This window comes from Bos grunniens, chromosome 12 (assembly GCF_055505025.1).
Source record: "Bos grunniens cultivar Pamir isolate PY7600 chromosome 12, Bosgru_T2T1.0, whole genome shotgun sequence".
Taxonomy (NCBI): Eukaryota; Metazoa; Chordata; class Mammalia; order Artiodactyla; family Bovidae; genus Bos; species Bos grunniens.
The window spans coordinates 28,606,405-28,629,902 of record NC_141176.1 but is presented as its reverse complement, the minus strand read 5'-3'; the positions used below and the strand labels follow the sequence as shown (position 1 = coordinate 28,629,902).

Below are 23,498 nucleotides of genomic sequence, written 5' to 3'. Positions count from 1 at the left end.
GCTCAGTCGCGTCTGACTCTTAGCGACCCCATGGACTGCAGCCTACCAGGCTCCTCCATCCATGGGATTTTCTAGGCAAGAGTACTGGAGTGGCTTGCCATTGCCTTCTCATTATGTATCTAACTGTTGCCAGATATGAAATCATGAAATAGTTCAGAAAATATAGATGAATATAGCAGCCACTGTCTTCCTCAGAAATGTTAGTATTTTGCTGTATTAGTTTAGGAGATTAAAAGAGAAAAAGAAAATACATTTTAGATTGTATTGTAGATACAGTTGAAACACTTTTCACAAGGGATTCTTTTTTCCTACTTTAAGTAACTTCTCTATTAAATTTGGTCTACAACCTGTTCATGTTTTTCTATGTTGCATGTGTACGTATCTATAAATTATATGTAGTATTCTTAAAGTGATTTAAAAATTTTATTGAAAATATATATTGAATTTGACATAGTTGAACTTATTCCTATGATCTTATTTTGTGTTTTCTATTTTACACACCTATTCTTTGCTTCTCTTATTTCTATTTTTCCTCTCATCTGCTCAGTGTATTTTCTTCTCTTTTTTCTGTTTTTATCCCCATGGGCCTGAAAGTTACATTCTCCTTCATGCTTTCACCGCATAGTTGACTAATTAAGTCTAAAGTTAATCAGAATACTAGCTTCTTTCTGAGCAATCAAGGACCCTTGAATACTTGAACTCTGAGCAGTCTCTTCCCCAACTTTCATATTATTGGTTATTATTATTGGGTTGGCCTTCAGGTTTTTAACTTAAAAATAAAACACACACTTTGCATTTACCAAAAACTTTATTAAACTTTATATTCACTGTGAACTTTATTTAACTTCATATTCACTGTTTTGTTTCCCAACCTTCTACCATTTTTCAGGCAACTTCATAATTTCATCTTTTCAAAACTTTATCTTTTTGAGCAAACAACTGTTTCAGGTGCCTTTTACAGTCATCCACAGAATTGAAAATTTTTTTTTGTAAAGACTGAAATAAATGGAAAACCAAAGGTACAATGTCTGGTGAATAATGCAAGGAATCAGAACTTACCAGCCAATCTGTAACAGTTTTGGCCTGGTCATCAAGGAAGCATGCAGTCTTGCATTATCCTGATGGAAGACTGTGTTTTCTGTTGACTGATTCCAGATGCTTTTTGTTGAGTGCTGCTTTCAGTTGGTCTAATTGGGACCAGTACTTGTTGGGATTAATTATTTGGTTTTCTGGAAGGAGCTTATAATAAAGGACTCCCTTCCAGTTCCACCATATATACAGCATCACCTTTGGATGAAGACTGGCCTTTGGTGTCTTGTTCTGCGATTTCTTCTGTTCTGTATTATTGTACTGTATTATTGTATCCACTTTTCATTGCCTATCACACATACTGTCTTTCTCACTGTTTGAAATAATTCCATTTGGTAGAGAATGCTCAAGGTGGAGGAGCTTAGGACCTGGGCATTGGTTTTATGAGCTTTTACATTGTATTTGTTAACTGTTCATTTATTGAGTAGTAAATCCATTTACAATCATAAGCACTGTGTGTTGTTTATAGACATGGCTATATATGTTACTCCAGATCCGAACAACAAAATTATATCTTACTAGTCTTCTAATTAAAAAGCTGAATAATAATTTATGTTCACTTGTGGTGAAAGTGAAAATGAAGGTGCTCAGTCTTGTCCGATTCTTTGCAACCCCATGGACTATAGCCTGCCAGGCTCCTCCATCCATGGGATTTCCCAGGGAAGAATACTGGAATGGATTGCCATTTCCTTCTCCAGGGGATCTTCCCGACCCAGGCATCAAACCTGGGTGTCCTGCATTGCAGGCAGACTCTTTACCATCTGAGCCACCAGGGAATATGTTCATTTATGGTACCTCTTCCTTAAGCCTAATATATCATTACTGAAGATTGTTCATTTTTTTTTTTTTCAGTTTTCTCAGTGCCAGATCTGAACTCCCATGTTTTTTGCTTTAATATTCTCCTCCAGTCTCTCATAATTGCTTAATGTTTCATTTCTTCTGTCATCCCTTTGGTCTTTCTTTTAGTTGAGTTAAGTGGAATTGTCTTATGCTCTTGCCTGTAATCCTGTTTTTTTGCTGCCATTAAATTAACTTAATCTTTCAATAACCTCACTAAGGGTTTGCTTAGTTAAGGGAGATAGAAACTTATATTCTCTAGTCTTTTCCCAACAGAACCACTTGACTTGAATATTTTAACCATTAAAAAAAAAGTGAAATATTGATATACTTCTTGATTCATTTATGTGGCTTGTTGAATTAATGAGCCTAGGAACTCCTAAGTCATCCACCCTGCCCCATAGATGGGGAGGGGATTTACTACTCAGTTGCATGTAAACTACTGTATTTTGACTGAAGGACTAACCTTCCTTCCTTCTTCCTTCTCTTTCTTCCTTTCTGTCTCTCCTGCTACTAATATTTTTTGAAACATTAAACTTTCTACTTAGGTTTTGTTGTGGTTGTGGTTTACTTTCAAAGGTCTTATGCAATCTTTTAAGACATTTTAATTATCAAAGTTCCATTTTAATAAAATAAAATTTTATCTTTCAGAGTATCTTAAAGTGAGGTCACATGACCCTGAAGAAGCTATTAGGCATGATGTTATTGTGTCTATAGTTACAGCTGCTAAAAAAGATATTCTTCTGGTCAATGATCACTTACTTAATTTTGTGAGAGAGAGAACATTAGACAAACGGGTAAGTAGGAATAATAATTACTAGTAGGTTTGTATTTTGAATACTCGAAGTTTTAATAGAGTTTCACTTGCAAATATTGAGATTTAAATGAAATTAGCTCTTTTTTGGGGGGCAGCATTTTAATATCTAAAATAATGTTTATAAGAAGGTTTTACATTTTGTTACATTAAATTTTGTTCATATTATTTGTTCATCCTCAAATGGGACAGGTCTAAGTGGTAGATTAGTCAGATATTTAACCTGTACACTAATCTTAATAAGTGACTTTGTAAAGAACTCTGACACAACTTCTCTTTTTCCTTTCATACGGGTATCAATTCATAGTCCTCTAGCTGATTGTATTATAATTTCTATGGAATAGAAAATAAAAGATGTTTTCAACATGGCAAAGCTAACCCGAGCAGAGCAGCATGCTTCTCGCCTACTTTCCATGACCCCAGACCTTCTTCCTTGAGCACCAAATAGCTCCACTCATTAGTTAGTGGTTTTCGAACAGGGGACTGACTGTGTCTTGATGTGTTTGTATTCCTTGTTGCCTCGAATGTATTCGGTGCTTAGTATTTCAGTGAATATTCATTCTCCCCTCCTCCCCATAGCCTTTCCTTCATGGCATGGATTTTATAGACTTAGACTTAAGAGTAATTTTGGTGAAAGATGAAAATCTTTGATGTATTTAGGGGTTAATTGGCAAAGAAAGCAGGAGGCTTGTTGGTAGCTATGAATAACTTTAACCAGGCAAATACTTTACAACATTGTGACAGTTGCTTACAGGGTTGATTGTGCTCTCTTCATCATTTAATTCTCTCTTTGATCATGCTGGTTGTGGGTGGAGAATAGATGGACAGGAGTTGCATGGTTTTCTTGTGAAATCTGTAGGTATTTAGAGCAACTTATAAGTTTAGACTTGTCTTTATTGAATATATCAGTAGGGTACTAAACAATGAAAAGGCCAAAAGTTGTAAAGGAAGAAAAAGAGGTTTGCATCATGCTAGGGTGACAGCCTTCCGAGTAATCTTTTTCATGGTCAGAGTTCGTGTGTTGTTGGGATCATGCTTCACATGTGTTTGATCATCGTGTTGTGTTCATTGTAGGACTGTTGGGGTCATTCTGTATATATTGAATACCAAAATGTTGTTAAATGTATTTACATTATTGGTAGTATTACAATTTGCTCTGTATCTTTAAATTCTCCCTAAAACACCAGTTTCAGGAACTAGAGGTAAAATAGGAAATTGGATATACAGCTTTTACAAATGTATTGAATTTTGAGTAAAGCTTTTGAAGTCTTTTATTTCAGTGTTTTTGCAATGGATGGACGAAATAAGGACTACTCTTTACTGTAATTAAAAGAGAAACCAAAAGAAAAATGTTGCTATGACTGCAAAGGATAAATGAATAGTCTTTGCAGATTCGTGAAGTTCTAAATATTACTAACATCCTACTGATTACAGTGCTGTAAAATTTAAGGTTAATCTCATACCGAGATAATTAATGTTAGATATATAGCAGATACGTACTCATTTAAAAAAATAGTTTGAATATGTTATTCTGACACCTGAATGTCTTTCCCAGGTAAATGAACCACTAATGTGTCTTTACATTCAGCATCTGATAAAGCCACTATTCTATGTACCTTTACAAGTATGTTTAATATAGACCATAATTTGGAAAAATTCTATAAGGAATAGCGCTTAACTGTCTTTGCCTTTTAAAAGTTGGTGTAACATGTTTTCCCTCACTAATTCTAAATGACATTAAGTAGATTGTGATTAAAATTTGTTTTTAGAGGTTGGTAAGGGTCTAAGATATCAAAAGTGAAATTGCTCAGTCGTGTCCGACTCTTTGCGACCCCATGGATTGCAGCTCAAGAGGCTCTTCTGTCCGTGGGATTTTTCCAGGCAAGAATACTGGAGTGGGTTGCCATTTCCTTCTCCAGGAGATATCAAAGCATTAAAATTATTTATATATTAATAGATGTCTATGCTTGATGCAGTAAATATTAAAATAGTATTTTTTCATAGTTATTGCAAATTAACATCTAGTAAGTGAGGTATGATTAAAATATATTGTGTAAAGTAAATAAAAAAGGGGGTAACTAAACTTGAAGGAATTAATATAAGGAGGCATTTTTGAATTATTAAAAAAAATGTTTTTATTTTAAGTGGAGAGTACGCAAAGAAGCCATGATGGGACTTGCCCAGATTTATAAGAAATATGCTTTACAATCAGCAGCTGGGAAAGATGCTGCAAAACAGATTTCATGGATCAAAGACAAATTGCTCCATATATATTATCAAAATAGTATTGATGATAGGTAAGTTAAAAAGACCATAAGTAAAATGTTTGGTGCTTTTTGGTTTTATATAACTTGTTGAGCTGTTGTTTTAGGTGAACTATTTTTTTTTTTTTATAACTTTAAACTCCATCTTTGGTTTTTACTGCAAGTTAAAAATTTTGAGTGACTAGTTGCTTTCCTGCCAAAGCCATAAATGAAGTAGTGATGTACATATAACTTTAGGGATGGATACATCTTTTATGGTCATTTTCATATACTGTATTTTAATGGAGTAATATTTGAAAGTAGAAATGTATGCAATTATAATTTAAATTTTGTTTCATAGGTAATTGTATTATAAGGATTCACATTGTTTTTCAAATAAAAGTCAAATATACACCTTTTATATTTAGGCATTTTAAATAAAAACAGTTCCTACTTAAGGCTAAAAAATAATTTATAAATTTATATATAAAAACACATTATCTGAATATAGTCTTTGTGTTTTTTTATTCCAGTATATAAGATTAGATATTGTATGGAACCTATCCATTCTATAGTTAGTAGACTTGTAAATCCTGCTTGCAGTCTGCATTGACTTGATGAATTTTTAGTGGGGTCCAAATGATCTTACCCATAAGGATCAAAATAAGAAAATTAAGAACCAGTAGAACATCTTAGAATTTTAAGAGGTATAGGAAGTAGAAACTCTTAGGTTGATACTATCTAAGAAATTTCACAGTTACTATTTTTAAAAAATTGACATTTTTAAGCTTTTTGAGCATGTGATAATGCACAGAGATTTGCATTTTGATTTGGTAGCTCCCCTTTCCCCTATTCTTTTTGTTCATCTAGGTCGTTTTTCATGATGATCACTATGGAAACTCAGAAGACAAATATTTCCTTGTTAGTTTTAACTTAGATTAGAATTTGTCACTTGGAAAGTTCTAGTGTAGTTTTTTAACCCTTTATTATTTAGCTAATGAAATTGATCCCCTAGTACATAACTTGCCCAGGGTCATGCAGAAGTAGCTATCTTTGCTAGGTATAGGAGCTTTCTTGTATATCCAGCTACCATTTTTTTTGTGGGATGGGGGAGGCTCTTCTTGTTAAAGAAATCTTTTGATTTGCAAATCTCATCTCCACTCAGAAAGAAGAAGCTCTCTTATATGTATTTTTATATGTTTTAGAAATTTATATACATATGTAATACACATATTTATAGAAATTAATAGAGTACTTTATGTTTTTTCATAGATTGCTTGTTGAACGGATCTTTGCTCAATACATGGTCCCCCACAATTTGGAAACAACAGAACGCATGAAATGCTTGTATTACTTGTATGCCACCCTGGATTTAAATGCAGTGAAGTATGTTTCAAATGTCAAACTCTGTTCTCTCCATCTTTTGCAGTATACTGGATTTTATGGAAATGAAAACAACTGTATTTTTAATGTCGACAGTTTATGTAATGTACATTGTTTAAATGGTGAGACACAATAGAATACTTGGATATTTTTTCAGAAAGTACTGCTACTAACATGGGATTAACAAGGATTTTTGTAACTAATTGAAAAACAGCTGATTGATTGGGTAGCTTTTAGGATTTAGTTTTTTCTGTTATCTCAAGAAATATTGATGTATTTTTTGTTTTCTGCTTATATTCCTTAAGGCATCAGAAGGGTCCATATTGTGAAAGTAGTACTTTCTTATTTTTACCTGATACCGATTTGAATTATAGTGTAAACCAGTAGGATACATATTTTTGTGCTGCATAATCTCAACAGGTGTTATAGTTTTGCATAAATGTAAGCAAAGATATATTTTTATGACCATGTTTCATTCAAAAAGTGCTTTTGACGGCCTTTGTAAAGAATTGGCACTTTGTACATGGAAGAGGAATTGCCAGTTGAATTGTACTGAGGCTTAGGAAATTGAGGCCTGGAGATTGATATGCTCTAGGTTTCAGAAAGTATAGATCCTTAGTATTCTAGTAAATGGGTAACTTAACCCTCAGCTAATGGGGTTTACAGATGAAGAAATTAGAAGTCTAGGGAGCTGTACCTAATTTTCATTCCTGTCACAGCTTAATCGGATTTTTCACTTCACTTCCCCCATGGAAATTGTTACATGTCTGTTTATATCTTTTACAGAAATGTAGAGAAAAAGATTGTAGGAGAGAAAATGTACATTTCTTAATATTGACTGTATTTCAGGCACAGGAATGTATGTTAACTGTGTCTGCTTTCCTGCTGCAATTGGCAGAGTTGGGTAATTTCAGCAGGGACCTTATGACCCACAAAGCTTGTGAAATTTACCATCTGGCCTTTTACAGAAAAAACTTGGCAACTCCTAGCATAAGTGATATTTTTTCTGTTTTCCACGTGATAAACTGAATCCCACAGAGATCAGTTAACTTGCATAAAATTATGCAAGTAGTAAGAGACAAGGCCAGAATTTGAATTCAGTTCTACCTGGTTCCAAAACTCATTCTTTTTCCATGCATATTGTAAAATATGTTTCCACTGTATTTAATTGATTGTAAAACCTTAAGTTTTCATATGCCAACATCTCTGAAATTGGAATGCATCCTTTTCTTCATGGCGCAGTTGATGGCCTCTTAGCATGGATGAGGTATGATATATATATGTATATCCCTTTTGGAACAAACTATTTTAAGTCACAGCCAGTCTAGATGCCTTGAGTCAGTTCAGCTGTCATTCATGAGTAGTAATGAATTACAGACATTTTTAAGCAAAAAGTGAGAGTTCACCACTCATAGATCCTACTTGAAAAAATTACTAAAGAATAAAAAAGGAAACTAAATCCAGAAGGAATAGGATAGTTTTCTTAAACGAGTGTTGGGATCTGTATTAAAAAGTAGGTTAGCATCTAGGCTGACATTGAGTCAACCTACGACAATTTGTGAGCTCGTGAGAGTCCCTGAGATACCCTTTTCTTTCCCTGGGAGGGGGCACACTGTCAGATAACAACATGTTAAGATGGCAGGTAGTGTTCTGATGTTCTTTTGTCGTATAAGAGTGAGGACAGATATGACATGTTGATTCATTAGACCAGCTATACCTATTAAAAATTTGAGTCACCCCTAAAAAAATTTCAGTGTATAACTTGCAAACCCATAGGAGCAAACAACTAATGAAACCGTTAATACCAGAAATGGAAAAGAAAATTTAAAAATTTGTGAATAGAATACACAAAACATAAATGTTTCAGAACTAAAATAATATACTGAAAATATATTTTGAGATATACTGAAAAATAATTTCATGGAAAAGCTGAAAGTAAATTCCAATCTGTAGATCAATTGATTTCTACAAAAATGGCTGGTTAGTGCATGAATACTTATCTCTTTTAAGTTAAAATAAGTAAGGTAGGGGTGTGTGTGTGTGTGTTTGTGTGTGTGTGTGTGTATAACATTTTTGAAATTATTTTTTAAATCAACTTTTTGTAAAGTTTCTTTATACATTCTATAGACTAAAACATTTGTCAGGTATGTGCACAATATATCTTAGAGCTTATAGTTATGTTTTTAACAATGCTTATGATGTCTTAGCACATACGAAAGTTTTAATTTTATTTATTTTTTATTTTTATTTTTTTTTTCTGCAGTGGTTTTATTTTTTTTTTTTTAATTTTTAAACTTTACATAATTGTATTAGTTTTGCCAAATATCAAAATGAATCCATCACAGGTATACATGTGCTCCCCATCCTGAACCCTCCTCCCAAAAGTTTTAATTTTGATATAACCAAATATATCAGTCTTTTTGGTTTTGCTTGTGCTCTCTCTGCATTTTAAAAATTCTTTTCTATGCTGAGGTTAATTTGTTGTTTTATATTTTTGAATAAAATTTTAAAGATTTGCTTTTCAGATTGAGATCTTTATTCTTCCTGTAATTTATTTTTTGCATGATGTAAAATAAAAATCTTATATTATTTTCTACATGGATATTCAAGTCCATTATTCTCTCTAATGACTTCCCTGTAATACCCACACTCTCAAGTTTCTATACAACTGTGTTATCCATTTGTGAGTTCTCCATTAATTCGATTTGTCTCTTTGTCTGTTACTTCCTATTAATCAACTTTTTCGAATTAACTGACCAACTATATACCTGATGGTTTTTAACAGTTTATTACTTATTCTTTACGTTTTGTCTGTGGTTATTTTCTCCAAAAGTCTTTACATTCACTGTCATGAAGTATTTTATGCACCCAAAGAAATGATGAGTTTTGAAGCATAGTAATAACTGTCTATGAATCTACCACCCACCCTCTTTCATCCTCCTTCCTCTCAGGAAACCACTAACCTTAATTTTGTGTTTCTCATTTCCTTTTAAAGAATGGTTTTATTATATGTATATATGTATCCCTTAGTTATATATTTTTTGGTTTTGATCATTTTTGAACTTTATAAAAATGGAGTGATTGTGGGTATACTCTTCTGCGATTTTTTTTTCACACCATTCTGTAATGTTCCTAAACTTCATCCACTCTCTCTACAGAGCTTATGGGTCATTCATTTTCACTGAGGTATTGAATTACTTTGTCATTATTCCACGGTTTTATTCCATCATCTTGACATTGCAGATCTGAGTGCATGGAAAGAATGGACATTTGTGTTGTTTCCATTTTTTAATAATGCAAATAATGCCTCTGTGAACATTTTCCAGTTTAGTAAACATGCAAGAACTTCTCTGAGGTATAGTTGTGAATGGTTCTCAGATTTGACTACATATTGGAATCATTTGGAAAGGTTTAAAAAACACTGACACATGAATCTCACCCTCAGTTTGTCATTTAATTTGTCTAGTTTGTAGTGTGTGCATTGGGGTTTTTAGAAAAGCATTTCTGGGGATTCTAATGGGCAGACAAGGTTTAGGATCATTGGAGTTACAGCTATGAGTGGAACTGCTGAGGATGCACATTTCCAGCATTATAAACTAGTCAAATCATTTTCCAATATGATTATACTAATTTATACTCTTGCCAGTGGTTTCTAAGTTTCTCCATCCTCTGTCTGGCATTTTATTTTTTGTGAATCTTTTGGGTATGAAATTTTGTCTCATTTTCTTTCCATTGTCCTGAATACTAATGATGTTGATGTTTTACTTAATGTTTCTGATTTCACCACAGTGCTCACTACTCTGTATTATAATGCCTGTCCTACTTCATGCATTTGTATTACCATTCAAACCCAGAAAGTCATTTGAATTTATGACCTCTAATTAGTTTGAATGGTATTTAAAATAGCTCCTGTGTAACAAGCAGGTTCCTGCTAAGAATTTGTTTGGTAAGGATTTTTATTTATTGAAAGAGCCATATATTTTATTCTGTGATGACGTTCTTTTGGGGGAGACAAAGTGTCTTCTGTATTTTAGACTTTTTGATATGTACCCACTTTTGGGTCACTAAGTTAACTGAGTATCTTGATGATTAGAGAGGAGAACTGAGGCAGCTTGCGTGCCCTCTGATCATGCTGTGTATTCCCACCTCCTCCAAGTTGCCCAGAGCAGCTGTTATCCGTGAGAGTAAGTGGTACTATCAGGTGTCCTGGTGGTGTCTTCTCCTTCATCGATCAGACTCTCTTCTAGACAGTTCTGTACTGCTGAGTCTGACGGGTAGTTTGCCATTTGAGAGCAGAAGATTGGAGGAGAGGTTCTCGTTAACATTTGACAGGTTTCTGTAGCTCAGTGGCAGTTCTGTTTCTTTGAAATGACACAAACATGTAGTGCATTGGTGCAAATGAGGAGAAGCCCAGGTGAGGGGACTAGTTGTCTACTTAAAATGTCACTTAATCAAAAAAAAAAAAGTCAACAAATGTAAGAGTATCCAGGCTCTAGTCAGATTTTTCACTTTTATTTAGTGACAGAGCTGGAATTCAGACTAATATTGAATGAATGGATGGATACTTGTCTTCCTAGTATAGTAATACTGCTTCCACTAGTACAGTTTTTTTCCCTTAAGTGCTGTTTAGAAAGGCAAAACACAAGGACACATTGTCTTTGCTGCTTAATATAATTTGATTAAAATGCTTGAGGGGGTGTCCCTCCTGATTGTTACAGTACAAATTCTTGGTATGTAATGGTCACTTTTTGACTTAAGCTGCAACTGTTATAGTTTATAATAAGGTTTAGAATTACTTAAGATTTCATCTTTAAATTAATAAACAACTATAATAGGTAAGATAATTTCTTTTTTATTTTTCTGCTTTAAGTGAAAGCAAGTTTCAAAATCCAGGGCGTTTTAGGGTTACAAGTAGTGATAAAATGTGTAGGTATGGAGAGAATTCATTGACTTTGGGGTTCAGAAGTAATTTCACAGATGACTGCTCTGTTTCTTTCAAAATTATTGTTTTAATTACATAACTGCTACTTTGCTGTGAGACTTTTTCAGTCCTCTGGATAATGTTCATTTTTCTTTTGATGTTTGCATTCTTGAAATGTGCCTGTTAAACTTTAGGGAACTTTAGTACCTTGAAAACAGTAAAGTATAGTATTTTAAGATGAAAATGCCCCAGTACTGTTGTTTTGCTAGTACCATTTATAAGGGACTACTATAAAGGAATTTGTGTCCAAATTTCTGCTAATTTATCTCCTTTTTAAAAAAATACAAAAGTACTTTTAAGACACGCTGTTGAGAATGAAAATATTAAGCAGATAATTGCTTTGTCTATCAAAAGAAAATGAATGTTTTTACATGGTTTATATATGTCTGCATTAAATTATTGTCTCAGAGCAGTGCTTTGTATTTGTGATAATGGAGTTAATAGAAAGTATGTGCTCAGTCATGTCTGACTCTCTGCGACCCTGTGGACTATAGCCCACCAGGCTCCTCTGTCGATGTAATTTTCCAGGCAAGAATCCTGGAGTGGTTGCCACTTCCTTCTCCAGGGGATCTTTCTGACCCAGGGATGGAACCTGAGTCTCTTTGGTCTCCTGCATTGACAGGCAGATTCTTTACCACTCGTGCCACCTGGGAAGCCCCAATAGAAGTATAGATAATTGAAAACAATAATGAGAAGTAGTATTTGGTTTTGGAAAATTTCTTTTTTAAAATTTTAAATATAAATGGTTCTGATATTCTATAACTCAGCATTTAAATAACATTAACTGCTCTCTGTGGTTTATATATATTTTATATATAAATATAAATTTCTTATGTAAATCTCTTTTTTAAATTTCTGCCCGAAAACAATAAAAGTGTTATGGGGACATCAAAATTTTTGCTGTGTAAGATGAATATTCACTTATATAACAATATAATTTATAAATAACTAATAAAGTATATAATATATATTATGTAAAATTATGATATTTTTCTTTCAGGAAAAAGTATCCCCATTATCTCAGAGCTCACTGTTTTCTGTCTTTTATTCCTTTTCATCCTACCTACTGCAAGATATTATTCCATTAAATATTGCTTTATTTCTCAAGTTTGTAATCACCTCAGTTAATTCCTATGCCCTTGCCTGCAAATGTGTTCCAGTTAATGAGAAATTTTCCCTATTTCTATACAAAAGGAAAAACAATCACCACGAATCCCTTTCTTTTGATATGCGCATCTCCCCAAATGTTATTATCTCTTCTATTTGACTCCTCTCTCTCTCTCCATGTATCATCAGTTGTTTAGCTCCTGTAACTTTTACCCTATCTTTGTCATCTCCTTTTATAATCTGAACTTATAGAAAAAAATAATATAGTTGGAATATCCTAGAAGGATTTTTATCCCATTTTGTTATTTAAATTTATGTGTTTATGTTTTTCAGAGCATTGAATGAAATGTGGAAGTGTCAAAATCTGCTCCGACATCAAGTAAAGGATTTGCTTGACTTAATTAAGCAACCCAAAGTACGTTATCACCATTTCTGCTATGTGTTGAACAGCTGTTTCTGGGTGGAACAATTCTGACTCTAGAACCTATGATCTCTAACTTAGAACACTGAAATTTTTAAGAAAGTTACTACATAGAAAAACTTAAATTCACTGTATCTGCAAAAGGTGATATCCAACAGGAAACAGAATGTGCTTCTGTGTACTCAGAATTAAGCCTTTTTTGGTAACTTTAAAAAAAAAAAGATGAATAACTCAGCATTATTGAAAGCATATAAAAAGTAAAATTACACTTAATGTTGCTGCACTGAAATGCTGCCATCGTCTTTGTATAGTCTTGTGGTTATAGAAAGTTTTAAAATCATGTAATTATAGTTTAGTATTTTGATATTTTTACTTACAACTAATATTATGGTAATTTTAATGTATTACCTGGTCTTCATAATTATAATTTAATGGTAGTTATTCATCCAATTGATGTTTGAGAATGTTGTATGTAGGCCTATAAAAGATACAATTCATTGAAAAATCAGTGTGTCTAGTCATTTTACATGGCATCCAGGGAAAACAGCAGTGTTATTTTTGTTTCTTTTTCAGCACATAGTTGACTCCTTCACCCTTTCCCCACAACATACACTTTCTGTTCATAGGACAGAAGTCAATAGAATGGAGTTTTTTCATCTAAGGGAGAACATCTCCAGTTTTCCTAGGTGTAAATCTTGCCATTTGCCCTAAAAATCAGTGAGCTAACAGTAGTTGTTTGAGTGGTTTATGGTGACCTCACTTTTTTCTTAACCTCTAAATCAGTAGTAGTAATAAGACATTTCTTGACCCTTGTTTGCCTGATTGAAGCTTTACAACTGAGTAGTATTTTTGTTTTATAGGCTAACAATTATCTCTTTGTTTATGACTTATTGAACATAATTTAACCTTCTGTGATTCCTGATTATGTTGAACCTACTAGAGTAAGTTTTTCCTTGTTACACAATGACTTTAAAATTATTTTAGTAATTGTGCTATTTCAGTACTTCTGTGCGAAGGAGGGAAATTGGAAAATCTCAGTTAAGTTAGTGTGTTTCAGCCAATAAACATTTGTTTTAGTCAGTGTTATAATGCAGTGTTAAGAGTGTTTCAGATAATAAGCTCTAGATAAAGTGCTCCTCTTTGTCACCTAGAGACGTATTAATTTACTACCTCTAAAGTTGCAAACATACTATTTTAGAATGTGAGATGTTCTCATTTGCATGTGTATAAAATTATTCCTGATTGAAAGCATTATTAAAGTCATAATAGCAGCCGAATAGCATTTTAAGTGTATAGGTTGTGTGTTGAGCAGTGTGATGTATGAGACTGTAATCAAGAATAGCTTTGTTGACTCTCACTCTCCCTTTAAAATTTATTTAGTGTGAGCTTCTTCTCTTTGCTTGTTGATAAAAACTTGGCAGGGTCTCATGATATTCCTGTTCAGTCTAGGAATAAAATACAGTCTCAATTCAGTTACAGTGTTTTATTCCCTTCTAGTTTGCGGTATTTTCCTTTAAATTGTCTTAAAATAATTAACATGTTATCTAAATCAAAGAGAGAATTCTCATTCTTGTGTGGTGGGGTTGAAGAAGAAACAGAATGGAGGAGGATGGTACTCTAAAGCGGCATTGTAGTGAAAGGAGAATTAAGTCTATTACTTATTTTTAAAATTTATTTTATTTTATTTTATTTTTTAACTTTACAATGTTGTATTGGTTTTGCCATGTATCAACATACTTAATACTCACTTTATGTTGAGAGTTCTAGTAGATGTTATACAGTTAAAGTTAGAAAAAAAAACCAAAGCTGTATTTAATTTTTGTCTGTTTATAATTCTGCCTATTTTATCAGGAAGACTCCTAGATATTTAATATTTTTCTTTGACTACTTCTTTATTCCTTCTGATTAAGATAATTTTATTCTTTCTTAGCAATGTAGCCCTTCTACTTATTTCATTTAACTTAACTGATTTGCTCAGTGTCTCTCAAAGTGACTTGCAGTATTGTACTTTGTTGATGATGTTTCTTTTCATTAAATAACACTAACCTGATGCAGTGAATAACTAGCATTCTTAGAAACATCATTCATACCCATAACTTTACAGAATATGTTACATGAAGCACAATGTAATGAAGACATTCATTCACTGAAATATTATACTACACTGATGCAGCATATAACTAGCCCTCTTGGAAAAATCTTTTGTACATGTTAGTGGCATCTTAATTGTCTTCATCTAGCGTCTTCCCAGTGGCTTCCTGACTTATGTATCATAATCCTCAGGCTTAAATACCTCAGTTCAATCAGAAGTATATACTTGTCAGTTTTTTGTTTGAGATAGACTACAAATGTGAAAACCAACATTTCCAGATTACTTTGTTCCCCTTTTAAACTAAGTTGTCCTGTCCTTTGAGTATACTTAAGAAAAACAAAATACCTCTGTGTCCCAAAAGGTTGATGCAGCAATCATATCTTTTTTTTTTTTTTTTTCCCTTTTGGGAGGATGACAAAACAGGATGAGGGAAGAAGTGACGAGGGTGGATTATGACTTCACTTCTTTCATTCAGTTTATCGGGGGTTTAAACATGTCTAAAGAAGGAGCATATACTGGTGGTCCTGGCGTGGGCCTAGAGTGTGAGTGGGTTATGCTTAACTTTCTGAAGAATATAATGAAGATTATTGTTAGGAGATTTTAATTTTGCATTTTTTTGTGTGATTTTTCAGACAGATGCCAGTGTCAAGGCCATATTTTCAAAAGTGATGGTTATTACAAGTAAGTTACTTCAAATATTATATGTAAAATTTAAGGTTTATTTGAGACATTTCTTTCTTTGGTAGTATAAAATATTCCTCAAAGTTCCATTTTAGGCTATGATAATATAGGAAAAGATTAAAGTTTTTTAGTTGATTTTTATTTTTTTCCTTTCCCCCAGCATACTCAGCTTTCCTTTTTTTCCCCTTATTTTCATGTATTTTGCATTCTGCACAGAATTATTTTGTGTTTTGGTATGAGCAAGAGCTAGATAAAGGTTTTATTGCATAAATTTATTTTTGAGAATTCATTCAAATTGCTATGTAAGCTTGCTGTTAAAAACTGAGCCTGTGCTTACCTATTGTTTGCTCTAATGTGAATCTCTCTGAAGCTTTAATTTCATTGTGAGTCAAAGTTTAGAATGAAGGATGTACTTAATAACTGCAAATTTCTTTTTGAAAAAAAAAGTTAATTCACTTTTTTGCTTTCAAATAAAATGTTTTCAAATAAAACATTTGTTTTATGTCAAATAAAATGTTATTTAATTGCCTTTAACAGGGAATATTAAAGGGTTGTGTAGCACGTTTCCTTTGTCCAGGGCAGGGAAAAGTAGTTTTTTTTGCAGGGCACTAGCTTTTTCTCTCACCTCAGAGATCACTGTGTACAGCATGAAGGTGGAGGGAAGATCAGGAGCACCTGGGGAAGTGCTTGCACCGAGCTTCCACTTGGCTAATGAAGAGATCTTAGGCGGATTTTTGAGATGTTAACAAATGTTCCAGTATGTATGTGGAAGTATGCTAAGACACTAAAAAGAATAGTAACCTAATTCATTGGGTATTAGACTAAGTGATAGAAACTCTGGCATGAGTAGAAATTTCACATCAAAATACCTTGTAGTCCTAAGCAGTTAAATTAGTTTTCAGTCCCTTTGGATAACTTAAAGCAAGTGATTTCATGCTATTGCTTTTAAATAAGTATTTCCCTGGTGGTTTGGCTGTGGACAGTATCCCCTAAAGGAGATAATCTCCTGTAGTCTTTCTGTTTTAACCTTGTATCCATTTTCTTCCAACAAGTACAATATTTCCCAAATTCTGCTCCAAGGGATGTTAATATCCTGAACATATTAGTCGTACCATCAGAAAAAAAAGAGTTCCAGTGGTCAAGTATGTTTGTAGAATCTTGAATTAAAGGGATTTTTTTGTTGCTGTGTTTCCCTTCCTCCTTTTCTCCTCTCTTTGCTTCCTCTCTCCCTCTCCCTTCACTTTCTTTTCATTTTGTTTCTTAGGTGATATGCTTTATTGTAGCCTTAATATGATGCTGTGGAGGGGCTGTAAAGTGACTTTTTCCAAAACTGTTGATAAACAGTACAGTAGAATTTTTGTGTTATGGAAATAGGGAAAGGTTATAGAGTCAAATAGTTGGGGGGAGGAGATTAGTTCTTACCATGTTCAGTCGTGTAGCCAAGATATAAATGGAACTTCAGAGTCATATATGAACTTGAAGACTGCATTTACTGTATTCATATTTTAAGATTCAACAGGTTTCTGTTACTTTTATTAGAGTCCATGTTTCTGTATTACCCTGTTTATTAGCAGGGTTCTACCTAGTCTGATTCTCTATTACAGTTGTGAGCAGCCAGAAAAACGATGTTATGATGGATATTTTGTTAGCTTTCATAAGTGTTTTGGTTAGTGATGTATTAGGAGAGCAGTATAAAACTAATCTTTGATTCTGTAAGAGCTCAGACTTTCTCGTGTGGTAGTGGCATATCTGGCAGTAACACCTGGACCATGTTGTTCAGCCTGTCTTGGTACCTCGCAGATGCATGTGTGCATTTTCTGTGGATGTTTTAACAGTAAACAGTGTAGAACAGGAACATAGTTTCTTCAAGGTAAATCTTACTGATCTTGATCTCTTGCTGTGAATCACAAAAGAACAATGTATGTACAAGCTCATGGGACAGTAATAAAATTGGCATTTTTCAGGTTGACATTTAAGGCCTTCAGATATTATATGGAGTTATTTAAAGTTAACCAGTTTGATCTTTCTCTGGCTAGATGGTCCTTCACAATGATTTTATTTAATGTTTGTAGGAAAAAATTTTTACTTGTGAAAATTCACTATTAAAGGATCTGTATAATTTTATCTCATTAAATTAAATGAATTTGTATGTTAGGATTCTTCATCAAAGTAAAGAATGAAAAATGTTGCTGTTTTATTATTTCAGGAAATATCTAAAATTGTATTTTAATTTAATTTAAGGAAATTTGCCAGATCCTGGTAAGGCTCAGGATTTCATGAAGAAATTCACACAAGTGTTAGAAGATGATGAGAAAATAAGAAAACAGTTAGAAGTACTTGTCAGTCCAACATGCTCCTGCAAACAGGCTGAAGGTTGTGTGGTAAGGAGAGAAATTTAAAAGAGTTAATGTTTGGTGATAAGTCACTTCAGTCGTGTCTGACTCTGTGCAGCCCTGACTCTGTGCAGACTGTAGCCTGCCAGGCTCCTCCATAATGTTTGGAGAAGCCCACAAATCCTTTTTTGTCCCCTTTTGTAAAATAATTTATGTTCATTATGTAAAATTTAGGAAATATCACAAAAATAATAATGTATTAAACTGTAATTACTCTGTGGACACAGTTGTTAATGTTATGGTGTATGTTCTTCTAAAATAAGATTATATTATACAGAGCTTTGTATATTTTACTTTTTCATTAGTCTTTTACTATATTCTTTTTAGTAGCAACATAGCACACCATTGAGTATATGTGCCATAATTTATTGAATGGTCCCCATTTGTGTTACACATTTAAATTTTTTCCCAGTCTTTGATTAATGTAAAAAATAAATAATCTTTATAGCTTAATAATTTTACACAATCTTGATTTCTTTTCTTAAGGATAAATTTGCTATTGGCCAGTATCACTGTTGGAAACACAAAACTCAAACAAAAACATTATTTTGATAGCATTTATAAAATCGGTTGCTAATCATATGAGCACTTTTTCTCCTTGGATATATTAGTCATTCTTATTTCTTTTGTAAATTTTGTGTTTTTAATCTGCCTACTTTTCTAGACTATTTGTCTTTATCTCATTGGCTCGTTAGTATGTCATGGCGTTGTGTGTTAATTAGGCTGCAGGTAGTTTTCCAACAATTGTAGCTTAGCCCTTTTCATTTGTTTATGATGCCCTTTACATATGATAGTTTTGTTATTTCACTAAGTTTGTCAGCGGTCTCTTCAAGGTTTTTGCCTTTGAAGTCTTGCTTATGAAATCCCATTGTATTGCAGGTCAATGACAATATTTACTTACGTCAGTATTATTTAATCTGTTGCCCGTGTATCTTCCTAAATTCTTCTATAAAAGATGATTCTTGGCTCTACCCCAGATTGACTAAATGAGAATCTTCACAGTGAGGCCCAGGAATCTGTAGTTTTAATACGCTCCCCTGATAATTTTGTTTGTTGAAGTTTGATATCCCAATTGGTTTTATTCTTTTGTGTTTGTTTTTATCCTTTTGGAATATCTTTGGTGTAAGATGTGAGATAGGAATCTAACTCTGCTTTTATTTTTAAAAAATGTCTATTGAGCTATTCCAGTATATTCAGTATAACAATATATTGAATAATCCTTTTCCTGTTTACTTGAAATGTTACCTTTTTCCTATACTAAATTCTTAGTCTTTTTGTATTGATTTGTTTATTCCTGCACCAATACTATACCAATAGTACTGGCACTATGTGATTTTAATTATAGTAGTTTCTTAACATTTTAATGTAATGAATTATTTAAACATACTTTTGTAATATTTTAAACATCTCCATTACAGCGTGAAATAACTAAGAAGTTGGGCAACCCCAAACAGCCTACAAATCCTTTTCTGGAAATGATCAAGTTTCTCTTGGAGAGGATAGCACCTGTGCACATAGATACTGAGTCTATCAGGTATTTAATGAAAATATTGAATTTTCATTACCATTAATTTATTCATGCTTTAGTAGTCATTATTGAGTGTCTGCTGTTTGTAAGGCACTAATCCATATAGATTTATGTATATACATAATGGCTATATACTCATCTGTGTATATATCTGTATGTATTTAGTATTTCATGTTATTTTAATTTTATGTAGTCTTTTTGGATGAGAATTTGTCAATACAAGCCTAATTTTTATCTGTTAACAGTATACTGGTTAGTTCGCTCACATAGGTTAACTGATAGAAACAAGTTGCAGTTCTACCTTCTGGAAAAGAAAATAAAGTGATTATGTTATAAAACAGCATATGATGCATTTCATAGGTATCTGAGAACTAAAAATGTTATTTTTAAGACAGCCTTCATTTAAAGTTTCAGGTTTGATATCACTTGACTTTGACATCTTGGAAAATACTTTCTTTTTATGTCTGTACTTGGTTTTGTAAAATGTGGGAAGAGCTCTTTTCTTATTTATTTATTTATGGCCATGCCATACAGCATGATACCAGGGATTGAACCCATGCCCTTTGCATTGGAGTGTGGAGCCATTCAACCACTAGACTGCCAGTGAAGTCCCCCCCCAACCCCCAACAACCTTTTTTTGTTTGTTTTAAACTTTTCCTGAAATGTTTCAACCAGTTGAAAACAGGACTACTTATAAAATATGGAAAGCATGTTCTTTTTTTAGTGAGCAGTAGTACCTTTCAGAGGTATATTAGAATCTAAAATACTACTAATGGTACACTGTCCTCAGTAAAGCCCTTTTGGGGATTTTTTTGGAGGGAGGGCGTAAGGTATAGCTCTTGGCTTGTAACCCTCTGTAGTGGAGGAGGATACTACGTTGGATGCCTGTTTTTCATTTTGGACTCGTCTTGCCTTGTTTTTTGTTTGAGGAAAGTATTCTTCAGTTTCAAAAATAAAAGGGCACAAAACGAAAACTGGAATCCTTTATATTATTACAAGGAAAAATCTGAATCAGACTGAAATTCATTAATTAAATCCAATGTCTTCTAATTTAAAACAAGGCTAGTTAGGTATTGGCAAAGCATACTTTATGCTTTTCATTAATCTTCTGTCTAGTAGTGGAATAAGAATTTTAATTAAGAGATTATATTATAGTTGCATAAAATTGATGCAGATAGTGCTCAAAGGATTAAAAGAATTTCTCTGAGAGGGTAGTATTTGACGTGAGAGGAAGAATGGGTAAGATTTTATTTCTACAAGAAATGGGAGGAGAATTCTAGGTGTTGAGTTTTATATAAGCCAAGCTAACTGGATAGGAAGGAATAAGGATATTTAGAAAATGATTGCCATCTATTTAAGTTACTCTGTGGAGAAATGTAAAAGTGTTATGAGGTGATCCTCAAAAAGCATTTGGTGTCAGATTGTGGAAAGCCTTTAGGATCTGACTTTAGAGCTTTTACTTTGTTCTTTGGTCTGTTGAGAAGCAGGAATGATTGATGATGAACAGGAGGAGGGAAATAGAAGAGAGAGCCTGCTAAGGTGTTGTTATAATTTTCTTTGGATGACGATAGTGGGATGGAAAAGGAAAGAACATATTTGAGGAAGGTTTTAAAAGAACAACCTTAGAAACGGGTCCTCTTACTGGAAATGGGGAATAAAATGGAGGAGGAGTGAGAAGTTTATGGGGTCAAATCCAGATGATGAAGAGAATAGTAGTACCTTGAAAAGAATGAAGGGAGCTGCTGAGAAAGGATATGCTTCTTGTTTGGGCATGACAATTTTTTAAAATCAAATTACAGAAAGATAAAACCATGTTATTGCAGTATTTTTGAAAGTTAAGATAAAGTTTCCAGAAGTAATGCATTTTATGAACAAAAAGACTGAGGACCAAAGCATGTCTTTGTAGGTTGGTAATACATAAGATATGTTCAGTCATAACTCATAATAACAGGTAATAGCCATTAGTGCTTATAGTGTGCACTCTTTGTTTTATGTGTTTTAACTCATTTACCTCTTTATAAGGCAAAAAATATTACTATTTCCAGTTCACAGGAAAGGGACAGTGAGCTACACTGATGTTAGAGTAACTTTCCCACTGCTGGGAAGTAGCTAATGGCATTTAAACAGAGGAAGTCTGGCTGCAGCGCCCTCTTGGTTTAACTATCACACTGCAGAAAGGTTCCACCCTCTTCCCCACCAGTAGTCATGGAGTGTCCAGTTCACCTAATTTTTCCTAGTAGTGGCTGTACCCTTTTCAGTCTTTGCCATTTTATAGGTGAATGATGTTGTTTAGTTGCTAAGTCATTTTCAACTCTTTGCAACCCTGTGGACTGCAGCATGCCAGATTTCCCTGTCCTTCACCATCTCCTGGAGCTTGCTCAAACTCATGTCCATTGAGTTGGTGATGCCATCTAACTATCTCGTGCTCTGCTGTCCCCTTCTCCTCCTGTCTTCAATCCTTCCCAGCATCAGAATCTTTCCCAGCATCAGAATCTTTCCCAGTGAGTCAGCTTTTTGCATCAGATTGCCAAAGATCAGCTTCAGCTTCAGTCTTTCCAATGAATATTCAGGGTTGATTTCTTTTAGGATTTACTGGTTTGATCTCCTTGCTGACCAAGGGACTCAAGAGTCTTCTCCAACACCACAATTCGAAAGCATCAGTTCTTCGGCACTCAGCCTTCTTTATGGTTCAGCTCTTGCATTCGTACATGACTACTGGAAAAACCACCATAGCTTTGACAACAGACCTTTGTTGGCAAATTGATGTCTCTGCTTTTTAAAACACTGTCTAGGTTTGTCATAACTTTCCAAGGAGCAAGTGTCTTAATTTTATGGCTGCAGTGAATGATGGCACTGTTTAAAAGTTGAATGTTTTTTCCCCATATGTTTCTTGGCTAATTGCTTTTCTTCTTATTTTTCTGTAAGTGGCTTAGAGAAATTGTCATTTTTTATTGATTATATGAATGCTTTATGAAATAAGGCTATTAACACAGTTTGATTGCCTTTTAAATTTGTGCTTGACATTAATAAATACTAAATTACATGATTTGTCTCCTTTATTTCTTTCTGCCATTGTATTAGGTGGCTATGTTTTTTACATTTAGGTTTTAATTGTTCTGGAATCCATTTCCTTGTAAGGTGGAGATAAGATATCCATCCTTTTTTAAAAGCCTAGTAGCTAGTTGTATCAAACCATTTATTGAAAAATTGGTTCCTTCCTATTTGATTTGAGACATTCCCTTATTGTAGGATAAATTCTTAACAATATTTAGGGTCTTACTGGACTTTTTCCCTTTGTTTCTTTGTATTTTAAGGCTTTTATGATAAATTTTTAAATTTCATTTAGAAAGTTCTTTCATCCCTCCTCCCTTAATATTTACTAGCTGTTCTCAAACATTACTTAATGTTTCCAGATGAGTTATAGAATGCATGTGTTGAATCTTATCCCACACCAAGTTGTGTTCCTGTAAGATATTTTTAGATACAGTGGCAAATGCTATTCGTGTAATACTGTTTCCATCTTACGAAAATACTTGTCTTGATTTTTTAAAATCTCTTTGCTCCCTTTAATAATTTTAGAAGTTATATACAGATTCTGTGCATTTAAAACTTTTTATTCCTAGTTTTTATACATTTTGACTTGTCATTATAAATAGATTTCCTCCACCCCTCACCCCCCTGTGTTTTTAAGGTGGCTTTGGCTAATACAGAATAGCTCTGTCGATTTTTAGTGTTGTTGGCGTCACCTCACTGAACTCTTGGTGTTTTGTAATAGTTTCTCAGTTGATTCTCTTTGATTCTCCAGGTTGGTGCTTTTTATCACTGGCTCTGACTCTGTGGTTACTAGCTCAGTTGTACATGACGTAGCAACTAAACAAGAGCAGCGCCACCCCTACGGGAATGCCTTTCCTCACTGCTCTTGCTAACCA

The 23,498-nt window shown here is 33.5% G+C and overlaps 1 protein-coding gene across 8 annotated transcripts in view; it reads left to right on the top strand.

Moving 5' to 3' along the window:
• The window catches only part of PDS5B (PDS5 cohesin associated factor B), a 185,508-nt gene that overhangs the window by 93,904 nt on the left and 68,106 nt on the right, over positions 1-23,498 (top strand). For all 8 annotated transcript variants that reach the window (XM_086329422.1, XM_086329419.1, XM_086329418.1 and 5 more), the window contains exons 11-17: positions 2,578-2,723; positions 4,886-5,037; positions 6,256-6,369; positions 12,788-12,869; positions 15,600-15,648; positions 17,890-18,029; positions 19,460-19,575. In XM_086329422.1, the coding sequence (XP_086185548.1) occupies positions 2,578-2,723; positions 4,886-5,037; positions 6,256-6,369; positions 12,788-12,869; positions 15,600-15,648; positions 17,890-18,029; positions 19,460-19,575 (799 nt within the window). The remainder of the gene's footprint in view (positions 1-2,577; positions 2,724-4,885; positions 5,038-6,255; positions 6,370-12,787; positions 12,870-15,599; positions 15,649-17,889; positions 18,030-19,459; positions 19,576-23,498) is intronic.